The sequence below is a fragment of the Oncorhynchus clarkii genome, chromosome 16, assembly GCF_045791955.1.
Source record: "Oncorhynchus clarkii lewisi isolate Uvic-CL-2024 chromosome 16, UVic_Ocla_1.0, whole genome shotgun sequence".
Lineage (NCBI taxonomy): Eukaryota > Metazoa > Chordata > Actinopteri > Salmoniformes > Salmonidae > Oncorhynchus > Oncorhynchus clarkii.
This window is the reverse complement of record NC_092162.1, coordinates 56394838-56410218: the sequence shown is the minus strand read 5'-3', so window position 1 is coordinate 56410218 and position 15381 is coordinate 56394838. Positions and strand designations below refer to the sequence as shown.

Sequence of the window (15381 nt, the reverse complement as noted above, 5' to 3'; positions counted from 1 at the left end):
ATCTAACATTGAGATCCCAGGAACTGATTGCAAGGTAACAGACAACATTACCATCACATTCATCTCTGGTCATTGCTTTTTTCCATCACACAATATGCTATTTTGATCATAGGTGTCTACATGTATCACACTCAAAGCTGGGAACAAAAGCTGATTTTCTACCAATCAAGATGCCGGTTAGGAAACCAGCCATATTTAATCACCATTCATCAGTACTGTTTTGGTTCACACTGGGCATATTTGGCAAATGGAAAATTGTTGATCCATGCAAAGTAAATATGATACTCTCTTTCCCCAGGCTGAACAGGAGTCCACCAGAATGCGAGCACCGGTATGTTCAGGATATTCAGGGTATTTTTCCTCATACCAAGAGCAACGGGAACAGTTTCAACGAGGAACCTCTCTGCACAAGGTAGGCTATATAAGTCTAATAAATCTACTACCGTCATCCACTTTTAACCTGTCAATTACATTTTCAGTGGCACTGAACTACAGCAACATTTTGAATTTGGTTTCAGAGTGCGCCCACAAAATTATACTCCAATGGTTATGGACAGGTATTTCAAGATCTAAAATTTCAATTAAACTTGTGGAACTCTCAGAAAAAGTAGTTGACTTGATTAATGTTGCATTGTATTGGTTGTGTGTGTAGAGTATGTTTCTGATCACTCAGGGGTCAACGATGAGCAGATCAATGATGACAAAAACAAGATACTCCTCATGGGGAGAAAATTATTCTCTCAATAACACCAGGCCCTTGGTGACTCTACTCAATCATGTAACAATGTGCAACAGTCATAAACAATCATGACTGTGACAAAAAAAAAATGTTTCTAATGTTTATTTTTTAAATCTCTGGTGAACTCTATCCCTTCATTAACCTTTTTGTGACCTCCAATCCCTCTATCCCTCCCTTCTCCAGAGGATGTTAATTCTGCAGATTCCCGGAGAGGAGCTGGGGGACTATGCCCCCAACCCCTACGCTAAAGAGGGGGACCTAGAGACCGACCTCCAGCTGGGTGCTATTGCCATCCGAGACCCCCTTCGACCAGGAAAAGCTACTCTACTTGGGCGCCAGGTTCAACACGCTGGCCTCCATTTGCAACACCCCATACCCCAGCGCATCCTAAGCCCACCTCTCCCTCACCCTCTTGAGCAAGAGGCTCTGCCAGGACTGGCTAGTTAGCATGGGCATAACAGGCTAGGTACCGGCTGCTTTCATGGATTATAAATTGAACTGGATCACTCATGCTTAAAAATGAGGTAGAACAGCAAACCTCCTCTTGGAAAATCTGGATAACAACAAACAATGTTAAACTTACTTTTTTTTCAAGCATAAAATACACAGGACTATGGAGATCAATGACCAATACAAAGACCAAGATGGAACTCAGTGCTGGAAGGAAAATAAATGCAATTTACCAATGGATCTTACATGGGCAGTAGCTATGTACAGCTGTGCCGTAGGGAGCCTGGTTGTACATATCAGGCATGCTACATTATACTCTATTGTACACTGGCCAGGGCTCACTGGTTTGACCAGCCAGCAAAAAACAAAAGGATTTCTGCACTGAGAACAGACCAGGGAAGTGAGCAACATGGAGTGGAAAATACTTGAATGTCAATTACTTTTTAGCTCTGATTTTACAAATGCGATGGCTGCAATGAAATAGTGCTATAATGGTGAATGAGAGAGAAAGGTCATTCTTTTAACATACCATCTCTTACCCACATATGGCAAGACAAAAATAGTCTAATGATGTTATATATGATGGTCATGTTTAAGATTATTATCAATTAAACACTTGGGCTTAAGTCCAGTTGTTTTATGTGGGTGTATATTTTGAGGTTGTATTTTAATGTATATTCTATATGGTATGTAAATAAGGGAAAGCACAAATTGAGTTCTGTGGCATATTTTCATACGCCTCAAGTCACGGTATCAATGAAACAACCATCTTCGCAAAATATGAATTTACTGTCATTTAATGTTAAATTCCCAACCATCAGCAGCATCAACATGCCCATAGCAAAACTTAAGCACAAGTGTGTGTGTGTGTTGTGTATTCACTTGGGAATGTAGCCAGCCTGCAGGAACCAGTGGTAGGCAGAGAGAGCACTGGGTGTGATCTCCTGCTCCACCTGGAAACCTTTCTGTGGGTAGTCACGGATCCTCTCTAGAACACCTGGAACACACGTTTACACCTTACTCACAGCATCATACTCTGGTCTGTTGTTTCTACACGTCTTTTACAATATTTGATTCTGAAATCCTTCATACATTCCTGCACTAGAAAGATGACAGGTGGGCTTACCATAGAAATATTTATTTTACATGGTCTAAATGCTTTAAGACAACACACAAGTCCTGGGATTATGGACAGAGTACATACCTAGCATGTATGTGATGAGGTCCGCGGCAGTGCCCACAGTGGGATGGGGGTAGGCAGAGATGCCCATCTGTGGGGAGGTAACGATGGCATGCGTGTGTTCCCCTTGGTCAGGCCACTGGCGCAGGAATGTTGCAGAGACCCTGCGCTCCATAAAGGGCTGCTGGACCAGGATCACCCTGTTGGCTGGGGTAGACATGACAACCACAAATGGGTACATGACAAAATACACATCAGCATACTGTATATAGGAATCACAGGAGGTTGGTGGCATCTTAACTGAGGAGGACGGGCTCGTGGTAATGGCTGGAGTGGAATGGTTTTCATGTGTTTGATGCCATTCCATGGTTTCCATGTGTTTGATGCCATTCCATGGTTTCCATGTGTTTGATGGCATTCCATGGAAACCATGTGTTTGATGCCATTCCATGGTTTCCATGTGTTTGATGCCATTCCATGGTTTTCATGTGTTTGATGCCATTCCATGGTTTCCATGTGTTTGATGCCATTCCATGGTTTCCATGTGTTTGATGCCATTCCATGGTTTCCATGTGTTTGATGCCATTCCATGGAAACCATGTGTTTGATGCCATTCCATGGTTTCCATGTGTTTGATGCCATTCCATGGAAACCATGTGTTTGATGCCATTCCATGGTTTCCATGTGTTTGATGCCATTCCATGGTTTCCATGTGTTTGATGCCATTCCATGGAAACCATGTGTTTGATGCCATTCCATGGAAACCATGTGTTTGATGCCATTCCATGGTTTCCATGTGTTTGATGCCATTCCATGGAAACCATGTGTTTGATGCCATTCCATGGTTTCCATGTGTTTGATGCCATTCCATGGAAACCATGTGTTTAATGCCATTCCATGGTTTCCATGTGTTTGATGCCATTCCATGGAAACCATGTGTTTGATGAAATGCCATGGTTTCCATGTGTTTGATGCCATTCTATTTTTTCCGTTCAGGCCATTATTATGAGCCGTCCTCCCCTCAACAGCCTCCTGTAATAGGAATATAATATTGGCTTGGCTGAAATGTGTTCCAGTGATTCAGTTGTGCTGTCCTGCCCCCTAGCTGTAGAATAACGTAACAACAATAACAGACATTTCATAAGAAAGGTTCTCCATCATTGTGTCTAATGAGGAGAGTCTCACCTGGGATGTTTCTCTCCTTGAGGAGCCTGTATGAGAAGCAGATGTTGTCTCCAGTGTTGGTGGCCTCTGTCTCCAGCAGTATGTTCACCCTGGGCACTCCCATCCTCAGAGCCACATCCAGGAACACGTCAGCCTCTGGCCTCGACCACACACCTGGACCACACAAGACACACATCAGACATTAGAGACATTGGGTAGAATGGTATGTGTGCGTGCCTTTGTGCTTTCTTGCATTGGCAGAAAGAGGGACAGAAAGAGAGAATGATGCTCAGTCTTGCTGACCTGCAGTCTGGTTGCCTTGGTAACCAGTGAAGAGCAGCCAAGGAGCCCACCCTTCCAGGAAGAGAGCGGCTGACCTCTCCGCCACACGCACATCATGGCAACCCAGGCCTATTATGACATCACTCTGAGATCAGACAGGATTATGATGCAATTTCAGATACATAAATTATGACATCACTATGACAGGTTTATGGCACTTCAACAAAGGACATCATGGCATTTCAAGTTATGACATCACTGACAGAACATACATGATTATTCAACAGAGGAGACAGCATTGATTGTTACAAAACCCTGAGAGAAAATCTAGGAGTATGACATCATCCTAAAAGAGTACAGATCATTATGTTGTTATTTTTGGTGAAGCCAGAAGAGCATATCATATAATCATATCAAATCAAAAGATAGTGGGGAAGGATGTAGCATCATACTGCTTACAATTCTGATTGCAGTTCATTTTAAATCCAGTCAAAACGTATCTTATGTGTCTGTACAATCAGATATGAAGGCTTGCCTTTTCCAGAGAATGGGGCAGACAAAGGTAGTCCCACAGAATTCTGGCCCACTTCTCACTCTCTTTGTCCATTTCTCTCACATGCTGGTCTGTGGGAGAGAAAGACACTTCAAATGCAGAACCAAATAGAATAAACAACATGATACTGAATGAATCAATACTTAAAAGTAGACCTTTTCACAGGTCAACAATGTCCTCATTAAATACATGTGTGGAGAGGAGGCACTCCACCTCACCTCAGGGGAGAACAAACTGAGCTGTAGTGGAGGCCCGTCGAGTTGACAATGAACATGTGACGCAACAGCAGCATGCAGACCACAATACCAGCGCCCTGAGGGCAGGTGTCGTGGGTCACCCTTTAAAAGTACAGACGTCTGCTGCAGAAGTGGCCATGCTCAACACACTACACTGCACCAGTGTTAAACTCATTAACTCCCCGAACACAATTCAGAAGCCATTAGAATTGTCGTTCTATTTCTCATTTGTCGCAAGGATGAAAGCTTTACACACCCCAGCGGCTCTCTATCCAGGTCTCTTTCTTTCATCCTGCGCGATACTCTCCCTATCTCGACTGTTCTCATACACCTGTCAATGTTTTCTTACCCAGGATGCACTGCCAATGTTCCGGCATATTCCACTGCAGATTCCACTCTATGGCATTATTGTGATTGGCTAGTCTAAATTATATCCAGCTGCTCAGTCTAACTCTCATTGGCTAATTTACATTTCACTCTTTATCCGACCGGCTGATTAGGCCTCCTTTCTCTTATTCGATTGGCTGGTGAGTCTCTGTAATGCCGAGTTCAAAACAACTAGGAACTGGTAAATATCCGGCTATAGCGTGTTCAAGACAACTGGGAACTAGGAGGAAAACGATATCCGATTAGGATAAATCGTTTTGAACGGTCATCCAACACGGAATTCTAAATCGGAAACTAGAGTTCCGACTTTCTGACCTGAAGATCACTGATGTCATGATTTGACCACATTTCTTTCCGAGTTCCCAGTTATTAGCTAGCTTGTTTAACATTGACATATGGTCAAATTAGCTACATTATGCATATTGATAAGGTCAATATGTATTGTAATAAACTGATTTGTCATCTTTTGGTTGAAAAGGTAAAAGGTCAGTGAGTGAAAAGTCACAACTTGGCAAACACAAGTTTCCCACTTGTAATTACGATTTGGTGTGTCTATCAAGCGAAATTTCCCACAGGGAACTTGGAGCTTCCGATAATTCTTATAGCACGAACGCGGCATTAGTGTATAACTGTCTTTGTCCATTTTTATTTGACTCTGACTGGTCTGAGTGTAGGCTGATGATTGTGTTTCTAAGTGGAGTAGAAAGAAGTAGACACAAATCTGAAAGGTTCCAACGTGAAAGATCTGTGAGAAACCATCAACAGAGCTCTACTGCTGTTAAAGCCTAGCTATTTCCTGCTAACCTGCTTGCACACCCACTCAAGTTTAAATTGGATGTTGTTTTGTCACATGACTAAACCCAACCCCATCCACAACACAAGCACTACATTTTATTTTATCCCCTTCTATTCTCTAATTGTTTCCCCTTTACATACATTAGCTCCACCTAGTTTCTGCCATATAACAAGGACAGAGGGATCAGTTTTCTAGAATGAAACCTAGCCATGGTGTGCCAGCCCATACCTGATTTCGTTTTCTCTCAGAGGTCAGCAGAAACTCACTGCTGTTTTGTTTTTCCAACCAAGAAACACAGAAAAATCCTTTAGCGAAGGTGACAGATGCATCAATGAGATTTGCTGTACTGAAATATATAAAACGCAACATGCAACAATTTAAGATTTTAATGAGCTACAGTTCATATAAGGAAACCTGTTGCGTTAATATTTTTTATCAGCGTAGTTAAAATAATCCAAATGTCTAAGATGTAACAGTACTTGCATTTTTGATGAAGTGTGTTTCTAGACATCCCCAAGGGGTAAAATGTGTGATGTTGATATAAGGGAAAACACAAGTACATATGACATCACAATAACTATCTGATGTCATCAGTACTGACCCTTGTACACAGATCTCAGTACTTGTGTAAATAAAACAATGAGGAATCAGATTTACTGAAACGCATTTATTAAATCAATTCCATTTTCACAGTTGAATAAATACACTGCTCAAAAAAATAAAGGGAACACTTAAACAACACAATGTAACTCCAAGTCAATCACACTTCTGTGAAATCAAACTGTCCACTTAGGAAGCAACACTGATTGACAATAAATTTCACATGCTGTTGTGCAAATGGAATAGACAACAGGTGGAAATTATAGGCAATTAGCAAGACACCCCCAATAAAGGAGTGGTTCTGCAGTTGGTGACCACAGACCACTTCTCAGTTCCTATGCTTCCTGGCTGATGTTTTGGTCACTTTTGAATGCTGGCGGTGCTTTTACTCTAGTGGTAGCATGAGACGGAGTCTACAACCCACACAAGTGGCTCAGGTAATGCAGCTCACCCAGGATGGCACATCAATGCGAGATGTGGCAAGAAGGTCTGCTGTGTCTGTCAGCGTAGTGTCCAGAGCATGGAGGCGCTACCAGGAGACAGGCCAGTACATCAGGAGATGTGGAGGAGGCTGTAGGAGGGCAACAACCCAGCAGCAGGACCGCTACCTCCGCTTTGTGCAAGGAGGAGCACTGCCAGAGCCCTGCAAAATGACCTCCAGCAGGCCACAAATGTGCATGTGTCTCCTCAAACGGTCAGAAACAAACTCCATGGGGGTGGTATGAGGGCCCGACGTCCACAGGTGGGGGTTGTGCTTACAGCCCAACACTGTGCAGGACGTTTGGCATTTGCCAGAGAACACCAAGATTGGCAAATTTGCCACTGGCGTCCTGTGCTCTTCACAGATGAAAGCAGGTTCACACTGAGCATATGTGACAGACGTGATAGAGTCTGGAGACGCCGTGGAGAACGTTCTGCTGCCTGCAACATCCTCCAGCATGACCGGTTTGGCAGTGGATCAGTCATGGTGTGGGGTGGCATTTCTTTGGGGGGGCCGCACAGCCCTCCATGTGCTCGCCAGAGGTAGCCTGACTGCCATTAGGTACTGAGATGAGATCCTCAGACCCCTTGTGAGACCATATGCTGGTGCGGTTGGCCCTGGGTTCCTGCAAATGCAAGACAATGCTAGACCTCATGTGGGTGGAGTGTGTCAGCAGTTCCTGCAAGAGGAAGGCATTGATGCTATGGACTGGCCCGCCCGTTCCCCAGACCTGAATCCAATTGAGCACATCTGGGACATCATCTCGCTCCATCCACCAACGCCACGTTGCACCACAGACTGTCCAGGAGTTGGCGGAGGCTTTAGTCCAGGTCTGGGAGGAGATCCCTCAGGAGACCATCCGCCACCTCATCAGGAGAATGCCCAGGCGTTGTAGGGAGGTCATACAAGCACGTGGAGGCCACACACACTACTGAGCCTCATTTTGACTTGTATTAAGGACATTACATCAAAGTTGGATCAGCCTGTAGTGTGGTTTTCCACATTCATTTTGAGTGTGACTCCAAATCCAGACCTCCATGGGTTGATAAATTTGATTTCCATTGATAATTTGTGTGATTTTGTTGTCAGCACATTCAACTATGTAAAGAAAAAAGTATTTAATAAGAATATTTCATTCATTCAGATCTAGGGTGTTATTTTAGTGTTCCCTATATTTTTTTGAGCAGTGTATTTATTTAGTTCTATAATTTAAACAAAATACACTTAGCAGGTGAGGCGCAGTGAGGAAAAGGCATGGAAGTCTTTCAGTCCTTTTCCAGGGCAGAGCTACCACCTGGTGGGCATGTCCTGCCCACTGCCCTGTCCATGGGTCTGTAGATAGCCATCATATAACTCCCTGAGGTGCAGGATCAGCTCCTCTGTGTTCTGGCCTGTGAGGGCAGACACAGGGATCACCCTGTGGGCCACGTGGCCCCGGAGGGCCTCTAGGTTTCCCCGAGCCCCAGGCAGGTCCATTTTGTTGGCTACGATAGCGTGGGGCCGGTGGGTGAGGCCAGGCTCGTACTGGTCCAGCTCATAGCGCAGTTGTTGGAGCTGAGTCCAGGGTTCTGGGGAGGACAGGTCCAGGACAAAGAGAAGGAAGCGACAGCGCTCAATATGGCGCAGGAAGGAGATCCCTAGGCCTCGGTTCAGATGGGCCCCACAGATGATACCAGGAATGTCAGCCACTAGACAAGAGGATGGGGACAGTAAACTACAACACCAACCTTTGTGCCCAACATAATATACAACACTAAAATCAAAAACTCCTTTACCTGCCACTTGCTCATGGTCCCTGTAGTTGACAATACCCACATGGGGGTTAAGGGTGGTAAAGGGGTAGGCAGCCACAGCAGGCCTGGCATTGGATATGGCCCTTAGAAGGGAAGACTTCCCTGCATTGGGAAACCCAACCTGGAGTGGAAGACACACACCAACAGGTAAATCAAGAAAATGTTATACATTTTTGGGGGATAGACTACATACCATTTATATTTCTACAACATTATTTTAACCAGCCCACGTTTAATAAGATAGGCCTAGTCAGTGGAGTGAGTCCCTCTTCCGTGTCTCACCAGTCCGGCGTGGGCCATGGTGCGCAGCTCCAGCTGGAGGACCCTCTCCTGTCCCCTCTCTCCCAGGGTGGCCGTCATGGGGGCGCGGTTCTCATTGGACAGGAAGAAGCGGTTTCCCTTTCCCCCTGCCCCCCCAAACACAGCCACATACTCCTGGTTGTGCTGGGAGAGGTCTGACACCGTCTTCCCTTGCTCCTTCACCACCGTGCCCACTGGCACCTGCACCATCACAAAATACCAAACAATATTCAGTTACACTATTTTACAGTCAGCATTTTAGTATCTGATATTTGTGGCAATTACACGGCTAAACGAAAGTTAAAAAAAAAAAAATAATATAAAGAACCCCTAATTAAAAGCAACGCCCCAGCTGTAGTCATGGGAACTAACTCACAGCGATGTAGGTTGTGCTGGCGTTGCGTCCGTAGCAGTTCTTACTGCCTCCTGAATCGCCGTTGTCTCCTTTGTAAACGGGGGCGACCTGCGCCAGGGATTTCACCTGCAGGTCGACTGGAGGCACGCAAATCACAGATATTCGGAAATAGGACTTGATGGCTTGAAGTACACATACGAAAACCATCTCCAATGCCCTGGTTAAAATATCCCTACAAATTAAAAAAAAAAATCTTCGGCCTGATTATATCCTTGTGTGAAATTGTAAGCCTATTGTGGATCTCCTGATGATCAAAATATTGATCTGAATAGCCAAACGAGAGCACCTCAGAAGACCAACACATTGTAATGAGATTATAAACAATGTATAAACAGTAGAGGTCGACCGATTAATCGGAATGGCCGATTAATTAGGGACGATTTCAAGTTTTCATAACAATCGGAAATCGGTATTTTTGGGCGTCGATTTTGCCAATTTTTTATACCTTTATTTAACTAGGCAAGTCAGTTAAGAACACATTCTTATTTTCAATGACGGCCTAGGAACGGTGGGGTAACTGCCTTGTTCAGGGGTAGAACGACAAATTTTCACCTTGTCAGCTCGGGGGATCCAATCTTGCAACCTTACAGTTAACTATTCCAACGCTATAACCACCTGCCTCTCGTTGCATTCCACAAGGAGACTGCCTGTTACGCGAATGCAGTAGAAGCCAAGGTAAGTTGCTAGCTAGCATTAAACTTCTCATAAAAAACAATCATAATCACTAGTGATAACTACACATGGTTGATGATATTACTAGTTTATCTAGCGTGTCCTGCGTTGCATATAATCGATGTAAAGCTGGGGGATTATTTAACAAATGCGCATTTGCGAAAAAAGCACAATCGTTGGACGACTGTACCTAACCATAAACACCAATGCCTTTCTTAAAATCAATACACACAGAAGTATTTTTTTAAAACTGCATATTTAGCTAAAAGAAATCCAGGTTAGCAGGCAATATTAACCAGGTGAAATTGTGTCACTTCTCTTGCGTTCATTGCACACAGAGTCAGGGTATATGCAACAGTTTGGGCAGCCTGGCTCATTGCGAACTAATTTGCCAGAATTTTACGTAATTATGACATAACATTGAAGGTTGTGCAATGTAACAAGAATATTTAGACTTAGGGATGCCACCCGTTAGATAAAATACCGAACGGTTCCGTATTTCACTGAAATAATAAACGTTTTGTTTTCGATGATAGTTTCCGAATTCGACCATATTAATGACAAAAAGGCTCGTATTTCTGTGTCTTATGTTATAACTAAGTCTATGATTTGATAGAGCAGTCTGACTGAGCGATGGTAGGCAGCAGCAGGCTCGTAAGCATTCATTCAAACAGCACTTTCGTGCGTTTTTCCAGCAGCTCTTCAAGCCTATCAGCCTAATGGCTGGTGTAACCGATGTGAAATGGCTAGCTAGTTAGCTAATAGCGTTTCAAACGTCACTCGCTCTGAGACTTGGAGTAGTTATTCCCCTTGCTCTGCAAGGGCTGCGGCTTTTGTGGAGCGATGGGTAACGCTGCTTCGAGTGTGGCTGTGGTCGATGTGTTCCTGGTTCGAGCCCAGGTAGGAGCGAGGAGAGGGATGGAAGCTATACTGTTACACTGGCAATACTATAATGCCTATTAGAACATCCAATAGTCAAAGGTATATGAAATACAAATGGTATAGAGAGAAATAGTCCTATAAATACTATATTAACTACAACCTAAAACCTCTTACCTTGGAATATTGAAGTCTCATGTTAAAAGGAACCACCAACTTTCATATGTTCTCATGTTCTGAGCAAGGAACTCAAACGTTAGCTTCTTTACATGGCACATATTGCACTTTTACTTCTCCAACACTTTGTTTTTGCATTATTTAAACCAAATTGAACATGTTTCATGATTTATTTGAGGCTAAATTGATTTTTATCAATATATTATATTAAGTTAAAATAAATGTTCATTCAGTATTGTTGTAATTGTCAATATTACAAATAAAAATGTTTTTAAAAAAATAATAAAAAGATTGGCCGATTAATCGGTATCGGCTTTTTTTTGGTCCTCCAATAATCGGTATTGGCATTGAAAAAAATCATAATCGGTCGACCTCTAATAAACAATTCTGTTTGGGAACAGTGCAACACTTGAGTGTGACGGTGTGTCTGACACACCTTTGATGATTATGTTCCCACCATCTCCTCCATTCCCTCCGTCTGGTCCACCCCACTCTTTCCGGGGCTCACTGTGGAAGGTGCAGGCCCCTTTTCCACCTGCTCCAGCCAATAGCTTTACATTGCGGTGGTCCACAAAGTGGCGAGTCTGAGCAACAGAGAGAGAGAGACCCAAAGTGAACATTAACATAAGCTTCGTTAACTAGCCACCTGCAGTCTATATACACAAGTCATTGGTCTAAACTCATATCACACTGGACTGGCATAGCACCAATGTTTCATCTTAACTCATAGTGTCATCAATATCTACTTATCCATGTGTGAGTGCATGATAGAGCAGATGACCAAGAAAACAAGCAGAAGACCAAGAAAACAAGCAATCTAAACAAACTAGCTAACTTGGGTATTGCAAATATAAACAAACCAACGTGTGCTTGGCTAGTGTGATGAGGACAGAGGATATGAGATAGCCATCTGCCTAGTATATCATGACATACCAGTTTCTTTTCTGAAAGTTCTTTCTTTTTAGAAATTCGAGGTTTGGCGCACAATGCACAGGACGTGCTGACATTCATGATTCCAGTTGTTTTCCTCTGTGCTGCCAAGTTGCTTTTGAGCCCTAGCAACAAGCTGCCAATGAACTCGTGCCTAACGCAAACTTGTGCAAATAGTCGACTTATCTCTTGGACAAACCATCTTCGGCTTTGAAATTTGGTCAATGTAGTTAACATTGCAAAATAATCAAATGTAATCTCAGAGTATAGACCGTAGTTATTTTGTAGTGAGACAGCCAGTGTAGCCCTGACCTCGTTTCGTTAAAGCAGGGTATCCCAAACTCTGTCCTGGGCACCGTTTCGTTTTTTTTGCCCTAGCACTACAAAGCTGATTAAAATAACCAACCCATCTTCAATCTTTGATTATTTGAATCAGCTGTGATGAGCTAGGGCAAAAACCAAAACGTGCACCCAGAAAACCCTGCGTTAGACCAGCTGTAGCCTGCAAGCTAATGTTAGCTACTATTGCTAGTTAACGAAATCACCGTCAATAAACCGAATAGCTAATTAAAACGATAACAAATGACAACAATAATCTATCTAGAGTTTACACATAACATCGCCATCTGCAACTCTAAGTAATATGTAGCTTTTAGATCAAATGAGCTACACGGTACCTATTTTGAATGTCATCTTCAACGAGATCTACCTACGGGACCTACGGAGGGTCAAAAAGCATAGCAAATCACAGCGAGGGGTCTACACATTGCTTCTTCATAAATAATACAATACGGATACAAAACTAGCGGAAAGTCGATTTATTTTACGTATTAAAACAGTAAAATAAATCGAAGCTGAACAAGCAGCTAAACATTCATAATTGGTTATATATATACAGTACCTGTCAAAAAAAAAAAAAATTATATTTGAGATTCTTCAATGTTTATGTATTTATTTTATTTCACCTTTATTTAACCAGGTAGGCAAGTTGAGAACAAGTTCTCATTTACAATTGCGACCTGGCCAAGATAAAGCAAAGCAGTTCGACACATACAACGACACAGAGTTACACATGGAGTAAAACAAACATACAGTCAATAATACAGTAGAAACAAGTCTATATACGATGAGAGCAAATGAGGTGAGATAAGGGAGGGAAAGTAAAACAAAAAAAAGGCCATGGTGGCAAAGTAAATACAATATAGCAAGTAAAACACTGGAATGGTAGATTTGCAGTGGAAGAAAAATAATGGGGTGCAAAGGAGCAAAATAAATAAATAAATAAAATAAATACAGTAGGGAAAGAGGTAGTTGTTTGGGATAAATTATAGGTGGGCTATGTACAGGTGCAGTAATCTGTGAGCTGCTCTGACAGTTGGTGTTTAAAGCTAGTGAGGGAGATAAGTGTTTCCAGTTTCAGAGATTTTTGTAGTTCATTCCAGTCATTGGCAGCAGAGAACTGGAAGGAGAGGCGGCCAAAGAAATTATTGGTTTTGGGGGTGGCCAGAGAGATATACCTGCTGGAGCACGTGCTACAGGTGGGTGCTGCTATGGTGACCAGCGAGCTGAGATAAGGGGGGACTTTACCTAGCAGGGACTTGTAGATGACATGGAGCCAGTGGGTTTGGCGACGAGTATGAAGCGAGGGCTAGCCAACGAGAGCGTACAGGTCGCAATGGTGGGTAGTATATGGGGCTTTGGTGACAAAACGGATTGCACCTTGATAGACTGCATCCAATTTGTTGAGTAGGGTATTGGAGGCTATTTTGTAAAGCACCCCCATAGAGATGCCAGAGGTCCGGACAGCAGACCCTCCGATTTGACACACTGAACTCTGTCAGAGAAGTAGTTGGTGAACCAGGCGAGGCAATCATTTGAGAAACCAAGGGTGTCGAGTCTGCCGATGAGGATGTGGTGATTGACAGAGTCGAAAGCCTTGGCCAGATCAATGAATACGGCTGCACAGTAATGTTTCTTATCGATGGTGGTTAAGATATTGTTTAGGACCTTGAGCGTGGTTGAGGTGCACCCGTGACCAGCTCGGAAACCGGATTGCACAGCGGAGAAGGTACGGTGGGATTCTAAATGGGCAGTGATCTGTTTATTAACTTGGCTTTCGAAAGACTTTAGAGAAGCAGGGCAGGATGGATATAGGTCTATAACAGTTTGGGTCTAGAGTGTCACCCCCTTTGAAGAGGGGGATGACCGCGGCAGCTTTCCAATCTTTAGGGATATCGGACGATACGAAAGAGAGGTTTAACAGACTGGTAATAGGGGTTGCAACAATGGCAGTGGATAGTTTTAGAAATAGAGGGTCCAGATTGTCTAGCCCAGTTGATTTGTACGGGTCCAGGTTTTTCAGCTCTTTCAGAACATCTGCAATCTGGATTTGGGTGAAGGAGAAGCTGGGGAGGCTCGGGCAAGTAGCTGCGGGGGGACGGAGCTGTTGCCTGGGGTAACCAGGAGGAAAGCATGGCCAGCCGTAGAGAAATGCTTATTGAAATGTTAGATTATCATGGATTTATCGGTGGTGACCGTGTTACCTAGCCTCAGAGCAGTGGGCAGCTGGGAGGAGGTGCTCTTGTTCTCCATTGACTTTACAGTGTCCCAAAACTTTTTGGAGTTAGAGCTACAGGATGCAAATTTCTCTTTGAAAAAGCTAGCCTTTGCTTTCCTGTCTGACTGTGTGTATTGGTTCCTGACTTCTCTGAACAGTTGCATATCACGGGGACTATTCGATGTTATTCGCAGGGACTATTCACAGGGACTACTCTTGTCCAGATGAGATAGGGCAGTGTGACTGCAATTGTATTGTCTGTGGATCTATTGGGGCGGTATGCAAATTGAAGTGGGTCTAGAGTATCAGGTAATGTGGAGGTGATATGATCCTTACCTAGCCTCTCAAAGCACTTCATGATGACAGAAGTGAGTGCTAGTTCAGTTACCTTTGCTTTCTTGGGTAAAGGGACAATGGTGGACATCTTGAAGCAAGTGGGGACAGCAGACTGGGATAGGGAGAGATTGAATAGGTCTGGAAACACTCTAGCCAGCTGGTCTGCACATGCTCTGAGGACACGGCTAGGGATAATAATACATTATTATGCAATTAAAAGAAGCCTATGATTGTCACTGTATAGTTAATTTAACATACAGGTGAGCTGTTTGACAGCCAGATATTCCCACTGTCTTGGTAAGTTATGGCAACTTCCAGGTGTAATGACTTGTGCTGTCCCCTTTTGAGATTCATTTCATTTCAGCACCATATAGGAAAGTTCTATTTTGACATTACTACGATTATTACAGAGGATGTATTAATGGTGGCCTATACAACAAAGCATACCATGATT

At 43.4% G+C, this 15381-nt stretch overlaps 2 protein-coding genes across 4 annotated transcripts; both read right to left on the bottom strand.

Moving 5' to 3' along the window:
- Nucleotides 1-1969: 1969 nt before the first annotated feature.
- LOC139368783 (uncharacterized protein SCO4629-like) lies at nt 1970-4982 on the bottom strand. 3 transcript variants are annotated; one of them, XM_071108118.1, is made up of 6 exons: nt 4954-4982; nt 4351-4439; nt 3837-3960; nt 3555-3707; nt 2394-2576; nt 1970-2186 (listed from the first exon to the last, which is right to left on the bottom strand). In XM_071108118.1, exons 1-6 carry the CDS (start codon nt 4979-4981, stop codon nt 2068-2070), a joined length of 696 nt encoding a protein of 231 aa, XP_070964219.1. In that variant the 5' UTR covers nt 4982; the 3' UTR covers nt 1970-2067. The 3 variants fall into 3 exon arrangements, with proteins under 3 accessions (XP_070964219.1, XP_070964220.1, XP_070964222.1); XM_071108119.1 differs by lacking the exon at nt 4954-4982 and adding an exon at nt 4524-4937; XM_071108121.1 differs by lacking the exon at nt 4954-4982 and adding an exon at nt 4587-4910.
- Nucleotides 4983-6439: 1457 nt separating this feature from the next.
- On the bottom strand, nt 6440-12764 carry LOC139368782 (mitochondrial ribosome-associated GTPase 2). Its single transcript, XM_071108117.1, has 6 exons — nt 12038-12764; nt 11541-11688; nt 9338-9453; nt 8944-9162; nt 8644-8782; nt 6440-8556 (listed from the first exon to the last, which is right to left on the bottom strand). Exons 1-6 carry the CDS (start codon nt 12269-12271, stop codon nt 8156-8158), a joined length of 1257 nt encoding a protein of 418 aa, XP_070964218.1. The 5' UTR covers nt 12272-12764; the 3' UTR covers nt 6440-8155.
- Between the last annotated feature and the right edge of the window lie 2617 nt (nt 12765-15381).

Excerpts from the sequence above, each read along its gene's own strand:
- LOC139368783 (XM_071108118.1), bottom strand. The coding sequence starts at position 4,981 with ATGCCGGAACATTGGCAGTGCATCCTGG. Across the intron at positions 4,440-4,953 it reads ACATTGGCAGTGCATCCTGG|ACCAGCATGTGAGAGAAATG; the intron begins GTAAGAAAACAT and ends TCTCTCCCACAG. Across the intron at positions 2,187-2,393 it reads CCTCATCACATACATGCTAG|GTGTTCTAGAGAGGATCCGT; the intron begins GTATGTACTCTG and ends CGTGTGTTCCAG.
- LOC139368782 (XM_071108117.1), bottom strand. The coding sequence starts at position 12,271 with ATGTTAACTACATTGACCAAATTTCAAAGCCGAAGATGGTTTGTCCAA. Across the intron at positions 11,689-12,037 it reads AACTTTCAGAAAAGAAACTG|ACTCGCCACTTTGTGGACCA; the intron begins GTATGTCATGAT and ends TCTGTTGCTCAG. Across the intron at positions 9,454-11,540 it reads TGGGAACATAATCATCAAAG|TCGACCTGCAGGTGAAATCC; the intron begins GTGTGTCAGACA and ends GCGTGCCTCCAG.